This window comes from Mytilus californianus, unplaced genomic scaffold, assembly GCF_021869535.1.
Source record: "Mytilus californianus isolate M0D057914Y unplaced genomic scaffold, xbMytCali1.0.p SCAF_3, whole genome shotgun sequence".
Classification (NCBI taxonomy): Eukaryota; Metazoa; Mollusca; class Bivalvia; order Mytilida; family Mytilidae; genus Mytilus; species Mytilus californianus.
This window is the reverse complement of record NW_026262679.1, coordinates 5,021,137-5,045,857: the sequence shown is the minus strand read 5'-3', so window position 1 is coordinate 5,045,857 and position 24,721 is coordinate 5,021,137. Positions and strand designations below refer to the sequence as shown.

At 32.7% G+C, this 24,721-nt stretch overlaps 1 protein-coding gene across 32 annotated transcripts in view; it reads left to right on the top strand.

The window, feature by feature from the left end:
- LOC127732896 (tubulin polyglutamylase TTLL13-like) overlaps positions 1-24,721 on the top strand; it is a 64,614-nt gene that overhangs the window by 24,344 nt on the left and 15,549 nt on the right. For 28 of the 32 annotated variants that reach the window (XM_052242073.1, XM_052242076.1, XM_052242074.1 and 25 more), the window contains exons 2-13: positions 1,142-1,396; positions 5,877-5,988; positions 10,248-10,288; positions 12,335-12,453; positions 14,081-14,211; positions 15,909-16,065; positions 16,909-17,052; positions 21,390-21,475; positions 21,975-22,200; positions 22,879-23,060; positions 23,303-23,488; positions 24,410-24,584. In XM_052242073.1, the coding sequence (XP_052098033.1) occupies positions 1,171-1,396; positions 5,877-5,988; positions 10,248-10,288; positions 12,335-12,453; positions 14,081-14,211; positions 15,909-16,065; positions 16,909-17,052; positions 21,390-21,475; positions 21,975-22,200; positions 22,879-23,060; positions 23,303-23,488; positions 24,410-24,584 (1,785 nt within the window). In that variant the 5' untranslated portion in view covers positions 1,142-1,170. Of the gene's footprint in view, positions 1-1,141; positions 1,397-5,876; positions 5,989-10,247; positions 10,289-12,334; positions 12,454-14,080; positions 14,212-15,908; positions 16,066-16,169; positions 16,216-16,239; positions 16,266-16,289; positions 16,316-16,339; positions 16,366-16,908; positions 17,053-21,389; positions 21,476-21,974; positions 22,201-22,878; positions 23,061-23,302; positions 23,489-24,409; positions 24,585-24,721 lie in introns of those variants that run through there. The other 4 variants (XM_052242099.1, XM_052242102.1, XM_052242101.1 and 1 more) reach the window with 4 other exon arrangements.

Below are 24,721 nucleotides of genomic sequence, written 5' to 3'. Positions count from 1 at the left end.
TTCATAGTTTATAGGATGTTTTATTATTTTATCTCTGGTGAACTTCAGGTTTCAGAGTGTCTACGGGCCTTCATAGTTTATAGGATGTTTTATTATTTTATCTCTGGTGAACTTCAGGTTTCAGAGTGTCTACGGGCCTTCATAGTTTATAGGATGTTTTATTATTTTATCTCTGGTGAACTTCAGGTTTCAGAGTGTCTACAGGCTTCATAGTTTATAGGATGTTTTATTATTTTATCTCTGGTGAACTTCAGGTTTCAGAGTGTCTACAGACCTTCATAGTTTATAGTATGTTTTATTATTTTATCTCTGGTGAACTTCAGGTTTCAGAGTGTCTACAGGCTTCATAGTTTATAGGATGTTTTATTATTTTATCTCTGGTGAACTTTAGGTTTCAGAGTGTCTACAGGCCTTCATAGTTTATAGGATGTTTTATTATTTTATAAGAAAACAAATTAGGATTTATGATTAAGATCATTTGAGTGATTCTCATGAATATTTTAAACAATTTATGATATGAAGTTACATTTGTGAATATATATGTAATCAGAATAATTGGATATGATCATGATACAAATGTAGACTAGAGTGGTTTGAATACTTTCCAATGATAAAAAAGAACTTAGGGGGAGGTTTCAGCGCTCACAAACATGTTTAACCCCGCCACATTCTTATTGTGCCTCTCCCAAGTCAGGAGCCTGTAGTTCAGTGGTTGTTGTTGGTTCATGTCTGTCATATTTGTTTTTCGTTAATTGTTTTGTTATAAATTAGGCTGTTAGTTTTCTCAATTGAATTGTTTCATATTTTTCATGTCTGGGCCTATTATAGCATACTACACGGTGTGGGTTTTTCTCATTGTTGAAGGCTGTACGGTTGCCTATAATCGCTTACATCTACTTTATTTGAACTTTGGTGGACAGTTGTCTCATTGGCAATCATACCTCATCTCCTTATTTTTATATTTATCAATACTGAGGTTTATTTGTACAAATATGGATTCTTTGAATTTGTAAGGCCAAGACTTTGAAACTAATCCCTGGTAAAAAAAAAACTACCAGATGTCATCAGAAATAGCCTTATTTAATCAAACAACACATTTCTAATTTGATGTAATAGAATTTCTTTTTTTATGTGATCACAGGTTAACATCTGCTGTCTAAGTCAGTCAGAATGAGCAACAAGGATTCAGAGGACTACCTCTCCGATGGAGAAACCACTGCACGGGGAGCTGATGATGATAGTAGCAGTAGTTCCAGTGATGACAGCGATGGAGAAGAGGGGGAAGATTCAGGATATGATAATGGCGGGGGACAACCGACCCTATCCTTGATGGATGGAGCTTCTATCCTCATACAACAGGGTCCAGAAGATGAGGAGGATGAAGGGGAAGCTGACAGTAAGTTATTCACTTATAAATAAGCAAATAGATAATTGCCTTTTGTATGAATAAAGAGATGTTGGGTATACCTTAATCAGACAGTACCCAATAACATGAAAAAACAAAACATACATTGTATACATGTATATAGGTGAACATACATTTATCAAAAATAGACAGCTGTCTAAACAATATGTCAGCTCTACATTGCCCCAAGCCTAGAAAGTTTGGCATGAATTAAACAGACTATCAAAAATAGTAAAGAGAGACTTTGTTTAGTACACTTAATATATGTTTTCCATGGAAAAAGATGTCTTGAGCCTCAGAATACTATTGCAAAGAGAACATCGTTCCAAGGTGACAAATAAGTATGTGATGTCTCCCTCCCATAGCTTTATCATTGTGACCACTGTTGTGCTGTTGGAAAACATAATGTTACCTCCCCTGAATTGGAGGATATATGCTCCTAAAACAAGTGTCTAAACTCTTTATGGTGTCTGATCATTAACATTGATAAGAAACCAATATGGAGGGGTGTTTTGTTGTACACATGTTGCTATATGAACTTACTTTATTTAAGATGGCTGTGCTTGCTAATATATTTGTAATTCAGTTGTTTGTACATTACACTATACACCAATCTAGAGTTGTTTTTTATGAATGAGTCACACCGGTTGACCTGATGTCAATCAGCATAAATTACGTCATAGAACAATCGATTCTTAGTACTTCTTACTGTGACGACACGTAATAACATAAGCATTGTTAGGAAATGTACGGGAAAGTGCACGAATTCGAAAGTCATCTATACACAAATTTGGCTCATTTAGGTCAAAAAGTGTTTTACGTAATAAGCTGACATAACATGGTCCCATAATGAATGAACAAGGGAAATCATCACACATATATCCTGTTTGACAAGTTTTAAATGTAGGAGATTTATTGGATTTCTCACTCAAATTTATTATGACTGCACTAACATTGAAAATTATCATTTAAACTTATTTCAAGATTTTAAGTGTAATCATTCTGAAATTGTTTTGCACTTTGTAGCAATAATTTGAAAGGCTCTTAAATTTTGTAAAGAACTTGACTGTGTTTCTAGTTCACATTACTAGCTTGTACCAAGTGGTACTATATTAAAAATCCACAATATTTGTTTGTGTGATCATAATTCTTTTATTGTGTCTTATTAAAATTGAAATTGAAATTAGAATTGAATTTTAATTTAGATACAACATGAAACTAATCATGCTTGGTTCAGCTTCATATTGAAATATTAAACAAACTTTAATCATAATCTGCCATTGATTTCTTTCTGTTGTATTTACTTAAGACAGTTTAACATAATAGAATAAACTAATGTTCCCTTTGTATGCAGTATTATACTATATTGTTAAATATTGATATGAATTTATACACAAAGTGGTAGAAAAGTACCTTATCAATTTATGTTTTGAGAGTTTGAAAATGGGTAAATGTGGTTGTTTTGTGAAAATGAAAGCTTGTTCAAATTAGGATTTAATGATTACCATGACTATCGGTAAGCCATTCATTAATTTTTGTACAGGTAGAGAATATGCTGAAAGGGGCTTGAGTGACCTAATTTTCCACATTTTTAGCTCATGTTTGTCATTTGCCATCTGTCGTCTGTCCATTTCTCACAATTTGCTAATAAAAAAGATTTTGTCCTGAAAACTATATATCAATTAGAACTAAACCTCTAGTTGTTAAATGTTCAACATTTCTGTCAACCAACATGGCTACTGTTACTGAAAATAGCAAATAAAGATAGAATCAACAACAACAACAAACTAGATTCTGAAAATTCTTGTAAAGGGAAAATTGTTACCAAACTTTTATAGGGAAATGATGAATTAATAATCACCTTGAAATCATAATGGACTCCTACAAAACTTCAGTTATATGTTGCCATAAAATGCATTTATTGAAGATCATAAACTTTTTTGGCAACATATATTTTAACATTGTTAAGACCTTAGAAGAAAATCATTGATAAATGTTTTATTATTTTAAAGTTTTGCTAACAAAAACATAGTTATGTTATCAAGTACTTTTGAGTCAGATAGTAATGGGTTCATTTTTTAATGCCAATCCTTAACAACTTGCAAAACTGTGAAATCTTATTAATGCAATTACTGATACTGTTGCTTTTTTGCATTTAGAAAAACATTGCAAAAATTCCTGAATTTACAGTATACAGCTGTTTCACAAACCACGCCTCTTTTGGGGAGATATATAATATACATAGATCTTTTGTTTTGTTTACCTCCTGGTTCCCAGATATGATCTCTGTGTTTCATCTCATATGGTCATTACTTGGGAATGTTACCAGTATAGATACACATGGATAGCGTCCAAATTAAATTCTGACAAAGACCCAAAGTGAAGGGAGGGGTAGTACAGAATTTTAGTATAAGTTTAAATTCTTAGAAGTTCGAGGCATATTCATGTTGAAAATATGCCACACAGCTCTATGTTTTGACCTTTGAAAAAAAAAAATGGTAGTGCATATGATATGAACTTCCCATTCTAGGATATATTTTTTTAGGAAACTTCATAGTAAAAGTGGGGCTTTTTTAGCCGTAAAAGGAATTCCTATGGGAAATTGCATGGTCAATATTTACAGAAGTGCAACCTACATTACTAATTAAAATCATTTAAGATTCAAACAGTAGACTATGCATGGCCAGAAAGCCATCAGATATTGTTGTCTCTCCTGTGACAAATGTTGTACTATGAGACAAGCCATCAGATATTGTTGTCTCTCCTGTGACAAATATTGTACAATGAGACAAGCCATCAGATATAATTGTTGTCTCTCCTGTGAAAAATGTTGTACAATGACAAGCCATCAGATATTGTTGTCTCTCCTGTGAAAAATGTTGTACAATGAGACAATCCATCAGATATTGTTGTTTCTCCTGTGACAAATGTTGTGCAGTGAGACAAGCCATCAGATATTATTGTTGTCTCTCCTGTGACAAATGTTGTACAATGAGACAAAGGCATGCTAGCTAATCTGGCGGCAGTAGCTCTTTGTATAAAGCTTAATTTATCAAAAGTTGAAAGAGGTTGGAACCCTCCCCCCCCCCCTTATTTTTGACGATCAATGCATTTGAATGGGGACATATAGTTGGAACCCCCCTTTTTTTTGACGATCAATGCATTTGAATGGGGACATAAAGTTGAAACCCCCCCTTTATCCTGGGTTAGGAACCCCCCCTTTTATAAATGGCTTGATCTGCCCCTGCCCCTGCCCTGTATTTCATATTTGAATCCAACTATGTCAGTGAGACTAGAATTTGTCACCTATAGACCCCAAAATATATGGCAGGTAATTCGTACTTATGATATGATGTATATAGAAAGGATTACAACTACTAAGCTTACAGGATTACTTATTTTATATAATATTAAATGCTTGGTCATGCTTTTTAACAAATTATTGGCAGAGGAGTCATTTATTAACTGAATTCTTTGATCAAATATCTGATGTTGTATGTAATCGCATGTCAACAGTAATATTTTACCTGAAGTTTGCATGTTTATTTGATTTAGTATAAGACAATTCAGGTGTAGACCTTATAACCATTGTTAGGATCCTTATCAACAATTTATAGCATACACTAAGTAGTTGTGCAACAGAATTAAACATGGATAAGATTGAGGATAATATGAGGGAGGGGAATTACTGTCATAAATAATGCATTGTAATCATCTGTTCATTGTACATTGTAACATGGAATAAACATGTTGTTTTCTATTGCAATACTTAGGTTAAAATGCCTTTGGAATGGGCACATCCCCTTCAAATCAATATTTCTGTAATACAACATACATGCCTACTGAACAATAGGAAATCATTCAGTATTCAGGCGTAAAAGTTAACAGACCTTTCATCCTTCAGATCTTCTTTTTTTGGTTTTCGCTACAGTGCATGGCCAAAAGTATTTGTCACCTTTCTTTTTTTGCTATATGTTTCATATAAATACACATTTTTCAAAAAATTTTGTTGAAGGCTTTTATAATTGGTGACTCTAGTATATACCTATGGTTTCCTGAACTTCTTCTTTCTGACAGTAATGAACCATTCTAATAGTAGTCGTCAGTTTGGCTGTGTAGGATGTATAACTACACACCTTTGTCTGTTAAATTTTAAATCTGATGCCCAGTGTCATTCATGTTATAGAACTCTTACAACAATTCTTAGGGTCCCTTGGTGGCCTGCAGGAAGAATAATTAGTCCCTGTTGAAATTACCCAGTTTTTCTAGTGACAGCCAAATGTCCTGACCTTCACTTGTCAAGAAACTTTACAGAACCTACCAATTTGATTAAATTATTAAACTGTTCTCATCATGAATATGCTTCAATATTCGACACTGGACGTAAAAGAAATAAAACTCAATCAAATGTTCTTTGTTTGCTATTAAACTGAGGCGGAGAAATAAAGATTAAGTATGTTTTGTTTTTCAGTAGACACAGGAATTAGTACGCAAGCAGACACAGAAACCGAGGTAGATAAAAAACTGGAAGAAGAAAAAAAAGAATTAGATAAAAAAGTGAAAAAGAAAAAGAAACGAAAGAAGTAAGTGATAGCCTCAGAAACCTACATGTACCTTTCTGCTGACTTTTTTTTTCATCTCTAGAATTTTATGAAGATTTACGGTTACCAGTCCTGTCTGCAGTCTTCCTTGATTTATTTAAGATAGTTGTTATACCTTAACTTACTCTTGAATAACAAATATAGCATGGAAAACTTTTTCAAAAGAAGGAATGAAAAGCTGACTGGTATATTGTTTTGCTTGTGATTAACTTTGTTGGAATCAAGACTATTGATATTTCTTTCAATAGTGCTAGTAATGTGTAAACACCTGAAGCAGTGTGGATATTTCTCAATATGACAGCAACCCAAATACCTTAATAAAAACAAAAACCAACAGACAGCTAGAAGAAAAATTACAATTTTCATCACTTGAATTGTCTTATATGGATACAATATGTCTAGCTTCATAAATTCTCAAACATCCGCCATCAAAATAAAATTTCTTCAAAAAAAATATGATGATGATGCATATATATATTAATGGTGAAGACAACAACTGACAAACTGAAGATGACATGGGACAGGCAGACAATCATGTGACAGGCAGACAATCATGTGACAGGTTTAAAGTTTTATAAGCCCTCACCACCCTCCCCTATAATTCTGTTCAATGGAATAACAAAAAGTTGCATAGATGAATTAATAATAAAAATCTGTACAAAAAAGCCCTTAACTAAATAATACCAGAACACAGATGTAAGTAATACCACCCAACCGTAGTAAACAATATTGTATTAAAGAATGCTAGAAGCAGAAATTTAAAATATTATACCTGCCACCCTAGAGTAACTTTTAAATACCTAATTATTTAGAGTGTTGGGTAAAATTTGTTTACTTTTTCAACAAGCACACACTTATTAATTGTACTTTGGATGACTGTAAATACATCATGTTTAATGTTATTTCTAAGGTCACTAATAAAAACAAGATAAGTCTTTAAAACTCTTCGAATTTTCATCAAAGAAATTTGAAGAAAGCCACATTCAACATGTACAAAGTTAATATGGATAGTTTCAGTTTTTAGAAAGACATAAATTCTTTAAATATTATATTCACATAAATTCAAAATGACTATTTAACTTTCATAATAAATATAAAATACAAATCTATTTGGACGAAATTAACGTGATACACAAAGGGAAAAAGGAAATTGAGATAGGTTGAATAAGAGCATTCCATTTACATGTCACAAATCTATAAAGGTAACTATAATATGCTGTGAAGCATATTCTGAGAGTAGACACTATAAATACTGTTCAATAAATTGTAATTCTGATATCTATTTATGGTAATTTAGTTTGCATTGATCAACATATCCATTAGACATTTTATACTTGAAACGATTATTTTAATATCAACATACAATTACTTGAAGAGAACTAGGAGGTCTCATGATAAGTGAGCTAGAAATAATTTCTCAAGGTTGATTTATATTAATGGTTGCAATATTCCATTGAAAAAAAATACAACCAAATTTGGAAGGCAGTCTTAATCTGCACTCATTTGCCCATAGCACACTGTTGCATGCTACATCAAAGGAGTCTCCTTACATACGTTCAGAAGTTCAATGGTTTTGTAATTAAATTTTCATATCTTCTTGGTCCACATATAATGAGAAATATACCATAATTAACCACAAAATTAATTTTCATAACATAAGACTAAAACATGAAAGAACTAAACTTGAACAGGACATTTTGTTGAATGAAAGAATAACCAGTAATTATTATTATGTTTTCTTATGATATCTGAGCTGAATGTGGTCATTTTGTTTTATATTTATTCACAGAATACAAGTAAGATACGAAAAAATGATTTAAACTGACTTTTCAATGGCCTATGTTCAAATAGATTGGTTTAATATACTTAGTAACGGTAAACTACAATGAAAGCTTTCAAGCATTTATTTAATCTATTTAAAAGGGGATAAAGTATATGGTCTTAATTTGTGAAAGGTCATTGCTGCGTTTTTCATTATGAATATTATTTAAAATTTCTTATTTTACTTTATTATGATACATATCAAAGCTCAGCGTTAATTGCTATTACATCCTTCAGTGTATGTCCCAATCGTTGCCGTCATTGTTACAGTTAAAAGGAATTCACGATATTGACCGTGATGCTTTAAATAGCAGACCTGATAATACTGTTTGATTGTAGTAGATCAATAGTATATTGTTTTGGTGTAACAATGTTACCGTTCTTTATCAAATGTTATTAACTTGTCAAATATAATAACAATATCCATTTAATTTAAAAAAGAACCTATCACAGGTGAATAGAAAATACACAAAGCTACCTAGATATTGTATTTATTAAATGTGATAAGTGCCTTGTATTATTAACTGTTAAACAAAATATTTCAATGTAATGTAACAATGTAAAAAATTATAAAGGGGCTTAATAGTTAGTTTACTACTTCATGTAACAGATTTATAAAGTTATGTTCCTGTTAGCTTACTTATTTGATCTTTATAGATATTTAAACAGTTTTTTCAGTAATTGCATTTTTACTATGATAAGTCATTTGCAATATCACTAGTAAAAACAGTAGTCAATTAAAAAAGAAATTAGAAAAATGGAGGAAGGCTTGAGTACCCTCAAAACTATTTTAACCCTGCTACATGTTAAAGTGCCTGTCCTTAATCAGGACTGTTGTTGGATGGCAATGTTATTTACAGAGTATAATTTTTAGTATAAGGCGAGTAAGTCATGGAACTGAATTGGACATTTGTTAAAATAATCTTACAAACAGACTTAAAAATTAACTTATTTTCACTTTCAAACCATATAAATTAGTATTATAAGTGTCAAATAATATGATTATATGTCACTTTATAGTTCAGAATTATATAGTAGTCACATTACTCTTAAAATGTTTAAATGTAAAGATTTATAGCCAAGATTAGCTAGGGCCAGAGACATAATAGGTCTCTGCTAGGATATATTGTTTTTCTTGGGGTAAATAAATTTTTAAAAAATATTGCTTTCCCTGAAGCTTTATGATATATTTATTAGATATTAATGAGTTATTTCCTTTTTATGTCTTACTTTTAAATTTAAAACAAACTTTCCATTTACATTAAAATTGTAATATTATTCTTGTCTATGGCTGAGACTACTATAGTAGTCTTATATATAGTAGTCTCAGTATGACCGCAATCTTTATAATTTAATTTCAACTACTTTTCCATTTTATTCCAAAATATAACCAAGTAACAGGACTGGACATTAAATATATATATGTATTTTTTTAGCTTGTGTATTTATTTTGATCAGCTTGTTGTGACTGGCCTAGTGATCTGCATACTTGGGAATGCAAGTTCAAAGACTTGTGCGGTCTTATCTATTTGGAGAAATACAGTTAGAAGCATTCTATACCTTGTCCCATTCACCGAGAACAATTCTCTCAGTCTTTAAATTATATTTAGTGTTCATAGCTGCAAAAACGTGCAAATTTCTTCTACCTTTAGCACATGACATCTCACATGATATGATGTAAGAAATGGAATCCCAATTTTTATAAGTCAACTGAAAGCCGTCTTTAAAGGTCAATTTATTTATTAGATAGAAATAAACCAAAACACATGCATGCAATCCCATTTTTGGACAATAAAATGTTTGCCGTGGTCGCTTGGAGGCACAATTTGAAGAAATAATGAAGCAACGAAAAGGTTAGAGCATCCGAATCAGAAAACAACAACTTTCAATGAAATAATATTCCATTAAATGCCCCTCAAATATCCGCATTGATATGCAAATGAGGTCATGGAAAAAATATTTGTAATTTTTAGTGGAGAAAACCCTTGTTGTAAAGTAACACATTGAAATAAACGGCTGTTAAACCCATTTGCTCAACAGAGGAAGCCATTAATTTCCCCCACCTTGAACAAAGTTTCAACTGTTTTTTCCTTTTTTAAAACAAAACAAATCATAGAAACAAATTTCATAATACGCCCCATGACTGGTTAAATTTTCTCGTTTATACGCCCTGTCATTTCGTTGCGAAAGTCATTTTAAAAATACCAAAAAGGGAAGCGATGCCTTGAGGCAAAGTGGGTATGGGCTGGCAATGCCTTAAGGCATTATCGGGGATGAAAGGGTTAATCAAAGGAGCTTACCTTGACTGATATTTGCAGGTTGTATAACTCTTTCCAATTATCGATACATCCTAACAAAGCCACCACATTTTTTATTAGCCTATTTACGTTACTAAAGTAATATATCTTGTTTTATTTCAGAATCTACTATATTTGTCTCACAAATTGCAAGTATGATGTCGGTAAGTACGTTAACATTTTGCCAAATTGTGAACAAAATTGTCAACTTACAATGATGTCAAAGATTTTTGAAAGATAAAACTTTGGGAATTGTGAAAATTGAAAATGTCAGTTATTAAAGATGTACATGGAATTATATTATATACATATGGAAAAATGATTAAAAATTTTATATAAAATTTACAAATTGTGCATAATTTTGCCTGAAATATCAAAATTTTCTTTTTTGACATCATTATTTAGACCAAGCCTATCCTTAAATTTGGGGTTTAGAATACAAGATCAGGTGAAATAATAAAATATAATATACCCATCGTCAGACTTTAACTAAAACAGGTTTTTATGATTAATTAGATTGTTACTTCTTGTCAGAATTTAAATCATAGAAGCAGAGATAATAATTGTTCAATTTTCAGTTTTCAGTAGTCAACTTACTGACAATATCTTTTACTAAGCCCTTTTTATACGACCGCAAAAAATTGTGCGGTCGTATATTGGTATGACGTTGGCGTCGTCGTCGTCCGAAGACACATTGGTTTTCGCACTGTAACTTTAGTTTAAGTGAATGGATCTCTATGAAATTATACCATAAGGTTCAATACCACAAAAGGAAGGTGGGGATTGATTTTGGGGGTTATGGTACCAACAGTTAAGGAATTAGGGGCCAAAAATAAGCATTTTTGTAACTTCCAGACATAACTTGTGTGTTAGTGTATGGATCTCTCTGACATTGAACCACAAGGTTCCATATCACAAAGGGAATGCTGGGCTTGATTTTGGTGGTAATTGCCTCAAAATTTTAGGAATTAGGGGCTAAAAAAGGGGCAAAAAACAAGCATTTTTCTAGTTTCATGATAATAACTTGTGTGTAAGTGTATGGATCTTTCTGAAATTGTACTACAAGGTTCCATATCACAAAGGGAAAGCTGGAATTGATTTTGGGGGTAATTGCCCAAAATGTTAAGGAATAAAGCGCCAAAAAGGGGCCAAAAATAAACATTTTTCTAGTTTCCACACAATGACTTGTGTTCAAGTGTATGGATCTCTCTGAAATTGTACTGCAAGGTACCATACCACAAAGGGAAGGCTGTGATTGATTTTGGGGGTAATTGCCTCAAAATTTTAGGAATTAGGGGCCAAAAAGGGGCCTAAAAACAAGCATTTTTCTAGTTTCCAGACAATAACTTGTGTTCAAGTGTATGGATCTCTCTGAAATTGTACTGCAAGGTACCATACCACAAAGGGAAGGCTGGGATTGAGTTTGGGGGTGATGAATCATAAGGGGGTTCAAAAAATTTGGGGGAGGGCTTTTTTTTCCTTTTTTTTTCTTTAAAATTTTCCATTTTAAATTGTTTATTTCTGATTTATATATAAAAGCAAATAATAATGATATGGTTTGAATGGGTAAATTAAAAAAATTTAAGTTCTTAGACCACATTCATTCTGTGTCAGAAACCTATGCTGTGTCAAATATTTAATCACAATCCAAATTCAGTGCTGTATCAAGCTTGAATGTTGTGTCCATACTTGCCCCAACTGTTCGGGGTTCGACCTCTGCGGTCGTATCAAGCTGCGCCCAGCGGAGCATTTTATTGTACAAGTGCAAAGTTTTTTACATGATACAACAGATATGAATGAAAATACATATTGGAAATAATATTCATGAGACTGCAACCCAAATACATAAGTTCAGGAAAAATCTAAGATAGATATAAGAAGATGTGGTATGAGTGCCAATGAGACAACTCTCCATCCAAGTCACAATTTGTAAAAGTAAACCATTAAGAGGTCACTATATAGTCTGAACTGCTGGACAAGTGTCCAAACCGTATGGGAAGCTCTAAATCACTCTCAGTCTACCTAATATGAGGAAGTATTTAACAAATACAACCAAAGATCTTAATAAATTGAGTTGTGAATAGACAAAACAAACCCATAGAAACAACAGTGGACAAGAGTGGCACATAGGTTGACCAAAATTAAGAAAACAAGACTTGTTATCATTGGTCTTATTTTTTGTTGATCACCATGTTTGTCTATGTTTACAGTACGAAAGAACTCCAAGCGGTTTGGATTCAAGGAAGTATCTGATGATGACGAATGGACATTATACTGGACTGATTATTCTGTGGCCCTGGAAAGAGTTATGGAGATGAAAAAATATCAGGTAATATTCTAGTGAAAAATATGTATGAATGAGATGGGTAGCCACTCTTGTCACAGACCAAACTTTCATACAAATAAAACAGAATCGTAGGACATTTACTTTACATAAAACTAAAACTCCCCGCATCAGCACAAAAAGGCTATATCGCGGCAAAAGAACTTTTATAGAGTGCCTTCCTAATAGCAGATCATTTTCAAGTTTTGTAATGCTCTTCAAATATTTTATAATGTTGCAATTTTGAATATGGCTTTAAAATATAATCTTGCTTCCTTCAATATTTATATTAAATTTCAAACAAATTTATTTTGACTTAAACATTACAGCTTATGCATTATATTGGGTAAGGAATTGTTAATTGCCTATATAATAGTGTTATTCTGCTTCAGGGCTGGCTGAATTGGTCAATTAGAATAATTTAAATTGTTATTGAATCACTTTAATGGATAAATTTAATGTTAACCGATTAATTATATATTTATCAGATATAATAGTTAATCCTAAGTAAGGTTAGGTTTTAATCATGACTCCCTTTAATCATTGCTACATTTAACAGGTAAATAGCAGAGAAAGCATGTCACCTAAATCTATATGTCTTTAAATTGTTACAAAGTTCAAATAAGGAAATTCAATTAAGAATGGAATGCTTCTTTTTATAATTTTATTGGGGTGTAAAAGAGCATTTTGTTCCGCAAATGTGCACATGATCAACGCTTTTACAACCCTATATGATTTTTATGACTCCTTCAGTATTAGATGGATCAAAGTGTATAACATTCTGTTCAATAATGTACCTCTTCATTAATTATTTTGCGGGGCCTCAGTGGCCGAGTGGTCTAAGTAGTTACTACTGTAATCACTAGCCAGTCAACACTGAGGTTGTGAGTTCGAACCCCGCTCGTGCAGGTGCACTCGACCCCGATATTAATTGACTAGGATTGTCAGTTTTCCTATCGAAGGTCGGTGGTTTTCTCCATGCACTCCCGCTTCCTCCACCAATAAAAACTGGCCGCCACGAAATAGCCCAAAAGCGTTGCTTAAAAGTGGCGTTAAAACACCAAAAAATAAAAAATCAAATCATTAATTATTTATCTGGCAAGCAATCCTGTGAAATGGTCAATATTAGATAATTTGTATTGTCCTACTAGTTCATATTGGAATTGTCATAGATACTGAAAAAAAATGAACAATATTATTGCTTTTCATCAGAAGAAAGCATGTTAACTTACAAAACTTGTATGAAAATAAACAGTATGAAAAATCTATCTGCACTAAAAAAAAATTGACAAAAGGTTTTATATTATTCTTTAGCATCTTTGAGTCAAATGGTCACAATATTTGGCAAATTCACCATTTTATTGAGTTATCTGTCTTTCCATTTGGGTTGGACATTAGACTCAATATCAATGTTTTATTGAAGAACCTAGTTTGGCATTCATTCTTTCTCACTTAGTTATTTTGCAGCTTTCGGTGAACTAAACAAAAACATCTCTAACCATACCTCCTATTTTTAGAAATTTTATACCTTTGTTCTTGATTTGAGAAAGATGAAATATATTTCTGCCTGTTTTATAGAAAATGTTTAGTGGAAGAATTAAGACTTGCATTAACTTTTCTTATTATTTTTCAGAAAATAAATCATTTTCCTGGAATGAGTGAGATATGCAGGAAAGACATGTTAGCCAGAAACTTAAACAGAATGCTCAAGATGTACCCAAAAGAATATAACATATTCCCTAAAACTTGGTGCTTACCTGCAGAGTAAGTAATGCCATAGCTTTCATCAAACTTCTTATTTTGTTTTTATTCTATTTTAGCAGCTTTTAGACTAAGAAACTGTTATTTGAATTGTACTTGTTTTTAATTTACTGATTTTCATGCATGTTTAATGGTGACTTACAGGTCCTGGTTCAGGTTGACTAACTTTTGATAGAATTTCAGATGGTTAACTTATAAGAAATTGTGGTACTGATGAGGATTAGGTGTCAACCTGATGAAACTATTAGAAAAACTGAGAGTAACATGTGTTCTAAAAGGGTGAACACAATTTGTAACTGTCATATTGTCCTTTGACCAAAGGGAGATAAATAAAATGTCGGTGAAAAAGTATATTAAAAAATGATAGTAATGATGAGAAAACATAATTTAGAAAACATTTTTGTCGAGCCTGCGACTTTTGTCGCAGAAAGCTCGACATAGGGATAGTGATCCGGCGGCTACGGCGGCGGCGGCGTTAGCTAACTTCTTAAAAGCTTTATATTTTAGAAGGTGGAAGGTCTGGATGCTTCATACTTTGTATATGGATGCCTCATGTTACGAAGTTTCCGCCAGTCACATGTCCAATGTCCTTGACCTCATTTTCAAGGTTCAGTGACTACTTGAAAAAAAAGTTAAGATTTTTTGAAATGTTAGATTCTCTCTCATTATAAGTAATAGGATAACTATATTTGGTATGTGTGTACCTTGCAAGGTCCTCATGCCCGTCAGACAGTTTTCACTTGACCTCGACCTCATTTCATGGATCAGTGAACAAGGTTAAGTTTTGGTGGTCAAGTCCATATCTCAGATACTATAAGCAATAGGTCTAGTATATTCGGTGTATGGAAGGACTGTAAGGTGTACATGTCCAACTGGCAGGTGTCATCTGACCTCGACCTCATTTTCATGGTTCAGTGGTTATAGTTAAGTTTTTGTGTTTTGGTCTGTTTTTCTTATACTGTATGCCATAGGTCTACTATATTTGGTGTATGGAATGGTTGTAAGGTGTACATGTCTAGCGGGCAGGTGTCAACTGACCTTGACCTCATTTTCATGGTTCAGTGGTCAAAGTTAAGTTTTTTGAGTTTTGGTCTTTTTTTCTAATACTATATGCAATAGTTCAGCTATATTTGGTGTATGGAAATATTTTATGATCTATTTGGCAGTCACGCAGGTTTTATTTGACCTTGACCTCATTTTCAAGGTTCATTGCTCAGTGTTAAGTTTTTGTGTTTTGGTCTGTTTTTCTTAAACTATAAGCAATAGGTCAACTATATTTGTTGTATGGAAGAATTGTTAGCTGTACATGCCTGCCTAGCATGGTTCATCTGACCTTGACCTCATTTTCATGGTTCATTGGTCAATGTTTAGTTTACTTGGTTAATGTTAAGTTTATGTGACAGTTGTAATAAAGCTTTATATTTAGGACTATCAACATAATATCAATGATAAGTAAAGAAGGCGAGACATTTCAGCGTGTGCACTCTTGTTTATTCAGACTACAGAAAGTATACAATTTTATTTGAACTATCCAGCACTTCCTTTACTGCAATAAACAGTTGAAGTAATAAAACAAATGAAAATTTAATTTTAATCTTTTTCCATTCATTTTGATTTTCATAGAATTAAAATGTTTTAATAATTAGAATTGCATTTGTTTATATGGACTGATTTGAAATAAATTTTACCTATTTCAACAGCTATGGAGATTTCCAAGCTTACACAAGACAGAAGAAAAATAAGACATATATACTGAAACCTGAGACTGGCTGTCAAGGGAAAGGAATCTGGGTGACAAAAAATCCTAAAGAAATCAAACCACATGAGCACATGATTTGTCAACAGTACATGCCAAAGGTTAGTATATCAAAGGAATAGACATGATTTGTCAACAGTACATGCCAAAGGTTAGTATATCAAAGGAATAGACATGATTTGTCAACAGTACATGCCAAAGGTTAGTATATCAAAGGAATAGGCATGATTTGTCAACAGTATATGCCAAAGGTTAGTATATCAAAGGAATAGACATGATTTGTCAACAGTATATGCCAAAGGTTAGTATATCAAAGGCATAGACATGATTTGTCAACAGTATATGCCAAAGGTTAGTATATCAAAGGAATAGACATGATTTGTCAACAGTATATGCCAAAGGTTAGTATATCAAAGGTTAGTAATGTATCTCAAAGAAATACAGAGTCCTAGGAATAAGATATGAATACATTCAGACACATTGTGGTTCTTTCTATAAAGTTTAAATCCAAACGAATTAATTAAAACAAAACATTTGTTGATTAAAGCTGATCGATATCACATCAATTTTTTTAGAAATAGTTTAATAAAAAGAATCAAATTTTCATATTCCCTATTCATTTGGAAATACAACATATATTAAAAGTTTACATGTTTGATTGTTTGATAATACTTTAATGCTGCCTCAGCGATTATTGTTTATATTGTGGTTATTAAATTTTTATATCATATTCATTTATATTATGTATGTCTTTGTATATTTAACTGCTTGATTATTTGTATGGTGCTAATTTTAACTTTTACATATGTAGAGAAACAGAAATTTGTCTTCAAAGAATAAAAGATTTGTATTCAGGGTTTTTGTACTTTAATTTGTAGTGATGAGAATTATGATGTTACATATCTTTATTTTTTTATGTAGTAAATCACATTTTTTTTTTGCAGCCATTTCTGATTGACAATTTCAAGTTTGACTTCAGACTGTATGTGCTAGTGACCTCATGTGATCCATTTAGAATTTTTCTGTTTAACGATGGTTTAGCTAGATTTGCTACAAACAAATATGTAGAACCAAGTCATAATAATATAGTAAGTATGGTGATCAACTTTCCATGTCCACTAAATAAAATAAATCTTTATTTAGAAGACATACATGAATCAATATATGTAATAAAACTAGTCATGAATACAAATATTAAAAAGAGAAGAAAACAATAGTCTACAAAACACTAACAGTCTGAGCAACATGAACCCCACCAAAAATAGGTGATAAAATATTGATTGATTTATTGATTGGTGTTTAACACCACTTTCAACACTATTGTGCGGTTTGTGGCTGTCAGTTTTTATTGGTGGTGGAAGCCGGAGTGCCCGGAGAGAACCACGACCTTAGGTAGGAAAACTGACAATCCTAGTCTTGTGAAATGAGGCAGTAATAAGGGAGCATTTCCTAAAAGAAAAAGGTACAATTTCCAGTTTATATATTGAATCAATGTTCTTTGATCAAACATTGCATTTTTGGTTTTAAATATTTACTTTTCATGTGTCAATCAGCCACAAAATTACAGTAAGTTCAATAAAATGGCAAAATTTCACAAATTTGAACTGAAGTTAAGTATAACCATCACCTAAAGGGATATTCACATAGGTATGTATTTTGTGTTCATCTATTAGATCACAAAAATTGCTTTGGGTAATGCATGTTCTAAAATTTGCTAACAAATCTGATAAATATTTTTTATGATTTTATTAGGGCCCCGCCACTAGGCGGGACGCCCTATAGTGATCAGTCTGTCTGTCTGTCCGTCCATAACAAATTGTGCCCGCTCTATATCTAGAGAAACGTTATAATTTCATACTTTATACTTGACATGTATATTAACCAACACCAGAGGGTGTGTCGTAATGTTTGTACATCTTCCTAGGTCAAAGGTCAAGTTAAAAAACTTTGGTTTCAGTTGACAACCCCATGTCCTCTGGTACAGATCATGTCTGCTCTATATCTTTAGAACCGTTATGATTTCAAAGTTTATACTTGACATGTATATTAACCAACACTACAGGGTGCGTCATAATGTATGTACAACTTCCTAGGTCAAAGGTTCGTCCATCTGTCTGTCTGTCCGTCTGTCTGTCCCTAACAAATTGTATCCGCTCTACATGTTATTTACAGCGGGGCCCACAGAGATGGCTCCCATCTCAATGATGTCTAGTTTTAATTAATTTCACTGCGAAATAATACCATGAATGTACCTTAAACTGACATTGTCCCGGAATACTTTCAGATACTTTTCAGCTATAAACATTATGAATACCCTTTTTATAGAAAAGATATATCAGGTACACTTGAAAAACTAAACAAAATATTTAACTTGGTAAATCAGGATGGCCACTATGGCAAAAACTTATTTTGAAAAAAAAAAATATGTACAAACCCCTTGTCTGTGTTAATGTTTGGACTGATGATAATAGTGATTCATGTCTGTTGTAAACGTAGAATTCCGAGCGTTCATAATTTATAACTAAACACCATCTTTGTAGAAAATAACAGTCACGATTTATTCACACTGCATGTATTATACAGACGTTACATAAAATACAAAACACACGGCATACACTCCGACAGTTCAAACTATTTTAGCTATCTTGTTCATTCGTCAACAACCCTCTCCCCTCTCACGTCACTATCATACAACGTCAAAATACGGGAAAACAACGTCAACACTGTACTGCGTAATTACGGACATGTAGACAAAGTCACAGTCACAACACTACTCCCTCTTTTCAAGAATATTTCGTCCTCGAAATAAAAGATAAATCAAGACAAATTGCGTTTTCGTGTTTTCCAGTTCATCTCAGGTAACATAGACGATCCACTGGAGCATACATCATGTTTATAACTGTTTTCATAGACGTTGCTATCTCTGAATTGGGTGATCTCATTTTTACATACACGTTCTTTACATGGAAAGTCCTTTCTATATACTGGTGTCGATAATCCAGTATATGTTGAAACTCTAGGTACTTTATTTTTGATCGCATCAATACTGTTAGACGTATCAAACAGAATGTCACTTTGTTCAAAGGGTTACCATTTTCGGACGTTAACTGCCTCTACTGCACCAGTGATTACTGTCTGCTGTTCAACGTTCGGACGTTCCAAATTAGTTTTCTCTAGCTCCAAAACTTGTGCAACTTCTACTTCAGTTGCTTCAACAATGTCACTAAGTACCTGACATTTCAATTCAAACTTTCTAACGCTAACAACGTCTGTTCCACCAGTAATCACTGCCTGCTGTTCAACGCACGGAAATTCCAAGGTAGCTATCTCTTCGTCCGAAACTTTTGCAACTGCAACTTCAGTTGCCTCAAAAACGTCACAAATGTCTTCATATTTCAATTCATATGACTCAACAATGCAATAAACAGACTGTTCACTCGGATACACAGAATTATTTCGTACATTTAATTTACCAACAGTGCATCTGTCTTCTTCCAATTTCTGGTTATATAAACTATTGTCATTTATATCAAAGTCAGTAATTGTGGAAACTTTCTTCGTCATAATATCATACTCTGTGAAATTAATATTACGCGTAGTGCCTATTTCAGAATGTTTCTCAAAGTCACTGTCGCCGGTGCAACGCGATTTTACTACTAACTTTAAATTTTGTCTGCAATGTTCCTGCCACAATATTTCTTTGATAAGTTCACTGACTGTTGACGGTTCTTTAGTCAGAACTCTATATCCAATATCACCATCAGGGTATCCATACATAGCATACTCAGTAATCAGCTTCACTAATAAATCATCGTTCACACCAGGGAACGATTTTCGAACATTTATCTCAATTCTACATACGTACTCTTGAACACTTTCACGTTCAAACATAGTTATATTTCTCAATTTCATTCTACGAATCTGAGCCGTCTCAATATCACCAAATCTACATTTCAATGCAGAATACAAAACAGATCCATTATAAAGATCTCCACGTGGTAAATACGATACATATTCTAATGCTTTACCTCTCAGTGAAGTAACCAAATAGAAAGCCATATCACTAGGTGACCAATTAAAACTATCAGCTAAAATAGAAAATTTCATCCAGAAACCTTCAAAAAGTTCAGTACCGTCAAACTCTGGTAAGTCACACAGGCTCATGGTTATTAAATATTAAAATGAAATGCTGACAAATATAATTTATAGACACATAAAACAACAAATAATTATACTTGAACGAGACAATTTTGCTTTCTTTCCAATTTGCACCTTAGATTATTACTTTATCCTTGATGCTAACACCGAACAAAAATGTTTGATCCATTTCCGTCCACTTTTGCCGACTAGATACTTCTCTGAACATTCTATGGTCGAATCTGTTACAATTCCAATATCACTTTTAAAATGGTGAATTTTAATTTCCATAACTGTAAAGTATTCCAGTGCCGTATCGTCCTTCTGTCGTACAGTATACATTTGGTCAAAATCGTACGGTCTAAAAATTTGTTTACGGTACCTTCAGTGTTAAAATTCATATTTCCTCCCCTCTTTAAAAGCATCCCGTCTGTATAAAGAAATAAATCATCTGTCTGCGTAGATCCGTTTCTTTTCGCTGCCACCAATGTTGTAAACGTAGAATTCCGAGCGTTCATAATTTATAACTAAACACCATCTTTGTAGAAAATAACAGTCACGATTTATTCACACTGCATGTATTATACAGACGTTACATAAAATACAAAACACACGGCATACACTCCGACAGTTCAAACTATTTTAGCTATCTTGTTCATTCGTCAACAACCCTCTCCCCTCTCACGTCACTATCATACAACGTCAAAATAAGGGAAAACAACGTCAACACTGTACTGCGTAATTACGGACATGTAGACAAAGTCACAGTCACAACAATGTCCTTAAACATTTTGAAGTGATGATAATAACAAATTTACATGTTTATCCCTGTAGTGGGTAGAGTAAATTCAGAAATTGTTGCATGTTTTTATTTTTGTGAAACCTATCCCATTGCTATTTTTCGCAATAATATAACCATCTCTATAATTTCTCAAATAACAGTAAATTGATCTTTATGGGGAATTCATTAAACATCCTCTATGAAACCATTAAAACTACAGGTGTATTGAAGCAACTATGTCACAAGGAAAAACTAAAATGTTGAAAATACATCTGTTTACTGCACAACAGAGACAATCCCAGAAAGACAAGACCAGTAGGCAATTACTCTTAGAGACATTCTCACATATTTTCAAAACAACTTGTTGAGTTATGAACCATGGGCAATAAGAACACCCATAAAACTTAGGATGTTATCAGGTGCTATTGACTGCATTGTTTGATTCTTCACATATAAATTTTGTTTGTCAACTAGTGATTTGTTATTCACGTTACTTTTTTCTTTCAGGATAATGTTTTCATGCATTTAACAAATTATGCCATAAATAAACATAGTGAGGACTTTGTGAGGGATGATGAGGCTGGAAGTAAAAGGTTAGTGTGTCATTTAGATTATTATAGGATATAAGTATTAGTTTCACATGTATGGACCAATTTTTAAGATTAGTATGAATAAAAAGAGATATGTGGTAAAAGTCAATGATGCAAACACCCAAAAACACAAGATAAACAAAATTAATATCAAGATCCTATCATATGACCTTCAACAATTGACTAGAGCATTTACTTAAACACAAACTCTAAATCGCAACAAGTCTAGAAATATAGTCAACAGTTTAACAGAGAAAACATCAAAATAGATCACCACATATCATATTGTCAATGAATCTGAAAAAGTTTGATACATTTTGCTTTGTTAAATCCTTTTAAGATTTCTGAGATTGGATGGAGCTTGACAATATGAACACCGCTATGTCCTATTTCTGTACATATATGAAGTTTTAAACATTTTATGAATTAATGTTATGAAACAACTTTAAATTGATTTTTATCATATTATAAGATTAAAATGTCTTACTTATATTCATTTCAGGAGAATTAGTACAATAAATAGATTTTTGAAGGACAAAGGCTATGACATTGATAAGATGTGGACAGAAATAGACGATGTTGTGATAAAAACATTAATTTCTGCTCATTCTATACTCAAACACAACTACCGCACATGCTTTCCTAATCATGTCAAAGGCAGCGCATGTTTTGAAATCTTAGGATTTGACATACTGCTGGACAGGAAGCTTAGACCCCAAGTCTTAGAGGTATATAATATAAAAGTATATTGCTTTAGATTTAAATACTCAGAAAATTATTGGATTACTAAGTTTGCATATCATATATTAAGTTTTTGAAAAAAATTGGGTTGTGACGTGTGAAAGTATGGGTGGGGGAGGGGGGGGAGAAAAAAAGGAGGGATGGGGGAAAAAATGTAGCACAACAATATGACGTTGTCCTTCATCATAAGTTGGAGTTGTGCAGCTAGAGGATGGGAAAAGTAGAAAGAGAATAATTTAGGAAAAAGACAGTGATAATGCATAGTGTATGAAAATTTGTAGATGAACAAGAAATGATTTGCACAATTTTTGTTCTTCGTATGATTTGTACTTTAGTTTGAATTTAAGAGACTTGGAATGTATCCCCCCTTGTTTCCAATCACTGCTGTGGTTATGTTCAACATGTCATAGGCAATCCCCACCTGTGACGTGGACACAATGAAGATGTTTACAAACAAAATAAAATGTTCATAATCAACCTCTACCTATCAAAGTTTATTGCCTTTTAACCACCCTTCTTCCTCAATCCCATTCAACTATTTCTGGCACGGCCCAAATTATGTATATTTTTAGTATAAATCATTTAGAAAGAAGATTTCAATATTTTTGTTTGTGAATTAAACCTATATTATGATATGATAACAAATAATGATTTCTGCATTGCAGGTCAATCACTCTCCCAGTTTTAATACAGATTCAGAACTGGATAGAGAAATTAAAGGTGCTTTAGTCATGGACTCTTTAAATTTAGTCAATTTTGGTGCTTGTGATAGAAGAAAATGCATAGAAGAGGAGAAAAAGAGAATTAAAGACAGATTAATGGGAAGAGGGACAAAGAAGGAATCTAAGTAAGTATGCAAGGAACTTTGATTAAAAGTTCGATTTTATAATTAAACTGTTTTCATAATTAAGTACTGCAGCATCATTGGTAACTGATATTTTTCCACATCACAAGGCTATGAAACTAAATCTTTTGTAGAGCTGTTCAGAATGATTAAAAGAAGGGAAATATTATAATCGATGAAATAACAGAAATTGTCTACATTGATAAGGTTGTATTTTACTTACTAATTTCTGCTTGATTTTACAGAGAAGAATTAGAAATGGCCCAGACACAATACCAAGAGTATTTAGAGAGATATGAGAACAATCATATGGGAAACTTCAGAAGGATATTTCCAAATTCAGGATCAGAGAAATACGAGAAATTCTTCCATAGTAGTGGCACTTTGTTCCAAGAAACTGCAGCTTTCAAAGCCAGGAGTGAAATGGCCAGGTATCTATTTGTAATTACATTCAAATAAAAGTCACATGTTCCAATGTTTAGGCAAATTGAAATGGACCTTTACATTTGGAATTTTTGATATTTATAATTTTAAAGTAAGCAGTTAAACAAAATATTATCCATCCTAAGAGGACTCGTGCATCAGAAATCATTTCAAGATCTAAATGTCAGTTGGGTAGGTTTCACCTGACCTTGACCTTACTTGATGAATCAGTGATCAATTTTAAGTTTAAAATGATTGTTAGATGTACATGTCTGACTTATAGAATTCTTTTGACCCTGACCTCAAGGTTGATTGGTTAAAATCAGTTTAAGTGATCAAGTTCTTTTCTCAGATACTTCAAGCAATAGGTCAACTATATTTGGTATATGTAATGAATCTTATGTGTTTATGTTGGTCTGACGGATCATCTGACCTTGACCTCATATTCATGTTCAGTTTTAGTGAATTTATCAAATACTTTAAGCAGTAGGTCACCTATTACATGTCTGACTGACAGGGTTAACTGACCTTCACCTTATTTCATAAATCAGAGTTCATTTTCAGTTTTCTGTTGTACCTGTATTAAAGACTTTCAACATAAAATTTAGTCAGAATCAGTAATGCAGGACAGACATTTCAGTGTTTGCACTCTTGATTATAAAATAATCATCAAGGAATTAAAGGCTGAATATGACTGAAATTTAAAGAACCAAGATATAAAATTACTAGTATAATTTGATGATATGTTATGTTTTTTTTTTATCTATGTGTCTAAATTCCAGCCTAGATAGATGCAAAACTTTTTAGATGAACAAGACCATAAAAAGGATCACAGAGAGAAAAACACTGATGTATGTGTCTGGTAATTTGTTTGATATAGCTTTCGTCCTATACAGACTTGTAAAGAATATGTATGATATTAATTACAGGCAACAGCGAGATGAAATCGCCAGAAAAAAAGAAAAATTGGAATCTATGTTGAAGGGAAAGAAAAGTCAGTCATCCATTAGACCAGAAAGTCCAAACAGTAGGAGACGAAGGTCACTAAAGCGAACCACCATGCCCTCTCGGAGACTCTCAGGTTCCAGGAATAGTTGTTCTGAGGTATTATTAGATCAGAACCTGATTTATACAAAAAAAGAAACAATAACATTTTTGTCGAGCCTGCAACTTTTGTTGCAAAAGCGAGACATAGCGTTCCTACATTCCGTGGGCGTCGTGGTTGGCGGCTACCACAAATA